Below are 1,626 nucleotides of genomic sequence, written 5' to 3' on the forward strand. Positions count from 1 at the left end.
ACCCAGGTGTGTGCGCGCGCGTGCACGTGCGGGCGTGCACACACACACACACACACACACACATACATGTGGGCGTGCACACGCCCACACACACACACACACACACACACACACACACACACACACGCGCGCGCGCGCGCGCACGTGTCACCCACCGTCCTTCAGCGAGTCCCGCACGTTGGACAGGAAGGTCGCCAGCGTCCCCTCCTCGGCAAAAAAGTAGTGCACCGCAAACATGCACGTCACTACATCAAATGGGGAGAACTCTGGCATGTGGCGGTCCCCCAGGTGCTCGCACTGCTCAAACTCGCATTCAATCGCCAGGGCTGGCGGTTCGGGGGGGAGAGTGAGGGTGGTAGTTATGACGGTGATGATGGCGGTGGTGGTGATGGTGTGTCAACACGCACCTCCTCGGGGGTAGAGCCATTGCCATTGTTGTCCCCTTTGCGTGCATGACAAGCGCATGCACACAGTCTGACATCAGCAAGGGGTTGCTCACAGGAGCTCATGCACACACACTTGCACATAGACCCGCACACATGCCACACACACACACACACACACACACACACAAAGGCAAACACATGCCGCACTCACAAAGACACGTATGCCACACACACACACACACACACACACACACACACACACACGCGCGCGCGCGCGCGCCCACGCTCACCTCCCCGGCCCTTCATCTCCTGGTACCGCCGCTGCGCCTCCTTGACCTCTGCAGGCGACAGATCAATGCCCTTCACGTACTTGACCTGCAGTGCGTGCATTTGAAAATCGAGTGTGACAGCTGGGTCAAGGCAGATCACGGGCGGCCGCCCGCGGATGGCTGCCACACATGGGCGGGCGTGCTCTGGCGCAGCGCTGCGTGGCTCGTTCAAGCGGGGCCAGGGCAGGCGCAGCGGAACCCCTTGCCGCGCCGCGCAGAGGGCAAGGGGCCAAGTGCAGCCCGCCCCGCCCGTCGCGCCTCAGCCGGCGGCGAGGGAGCCTGGCCTCCCCGCCGCCGCGGGCCCCAGGGCGCCGCCGCCGCCCCTCTCTTGGCTGCCGGCGCCAGGCTTGTCCGCCACTAGCACGCAGCGCGACGCCTGCTCCGTCCCCGCGTTCCATGTCCCAGCCCGAGCGCCGCGGCTGCTCTGTGCAACTGTCCCCACTGCCGCCCCCTCCCGCCGCTGCCACGCCCGCCTTGCCTTTGCCGCCCTCCATTTGTGGAGGTCCCCGCCTCGGCCGCATGCGTAGTCGAGCAAACAGTCCCGCCCATATGCAAACCTGCATGCGATGGTTTGCATGCGAGCGCATGCAGGCAAGCGGCTTGTGTCGGCCGCGGGCGCCTCATGCAGGGGGCCGCCCCGCACGCGGCAACGGCCGCGCCGCCCGGCGGAGGCTTGCGGAAGCATCAGCGGCGAGGGCCCTGCACAGGGCGCGCCCGCTGCTGCCGCGCCGCGGCGCTTGCCTGTAGATTAGCCGTCGCTTGATCTCGTTGTGGAATTCTTTGAGCGGAGCCGCCACGCCCTCTCTGCGCTGCTTCAGGGCCTGCGCCGCGGGGCGCCGAGGGGACCGGGCACATTGCAGCAGGTGCATCCGCAGCTCACTGCTGCAGTGGCCACGCCCAGCGCCATCCTC

General features: G+C 66.7%; 2 protein-coding genes across 2 annotated transcripts; both read right to left on the reverse strand.

Moving 5' to 3' along the window:
• Window positions 1-147: 147 nt before the first annotated feature.
• Window positions 148-776, reverse strand: MNEG_15520 (hypothetical protein; the record flags this gene model as incomplete). The annotated part of the gene is made up of 2 exons (XM_014036008.1): window positions 148-326; window positions 677-776. 2 exons carry the CDS (start codon window positions 774-776, stop codon window positions 148-150), a joined length of 279 nt encoding a protein of 92 aa, XP_013891462.1.
• Window positions 777-974: 198 nt separating this feature from the next.
• On the reverse strand, window positions 975-1,272 carry MNEG_15521 (hypothetical protein; the record flags this gene model as incomplete). The annotated part of the gene is made up of 1 exon (XM_014036009.1): window positions 975-1,272. A coding segment is annotated over one exon (298 nt), but the record flags the coding sequence as incomplete, so codon positions are not given.
• Between the last annotated feature and the right edge of the window lie 354 nt (window positions 1,273-1,626).

This window comes from Monoraphidium neglectum, assembly GCF_000611645.1.
Source record: "Monoraphidium neglectum strain SAG 48.87 unplaced genomic scaffold scaffold05403, whole genome shotgun sequence".
Classification (NCBI taxonomy): Eukaryota; Viridiplantae; Chlorophyta; class Chlorophyceae; order Sphaeropleales; family Selenastraceae; genus Monoraphidium; species Monoraphidium neglectum.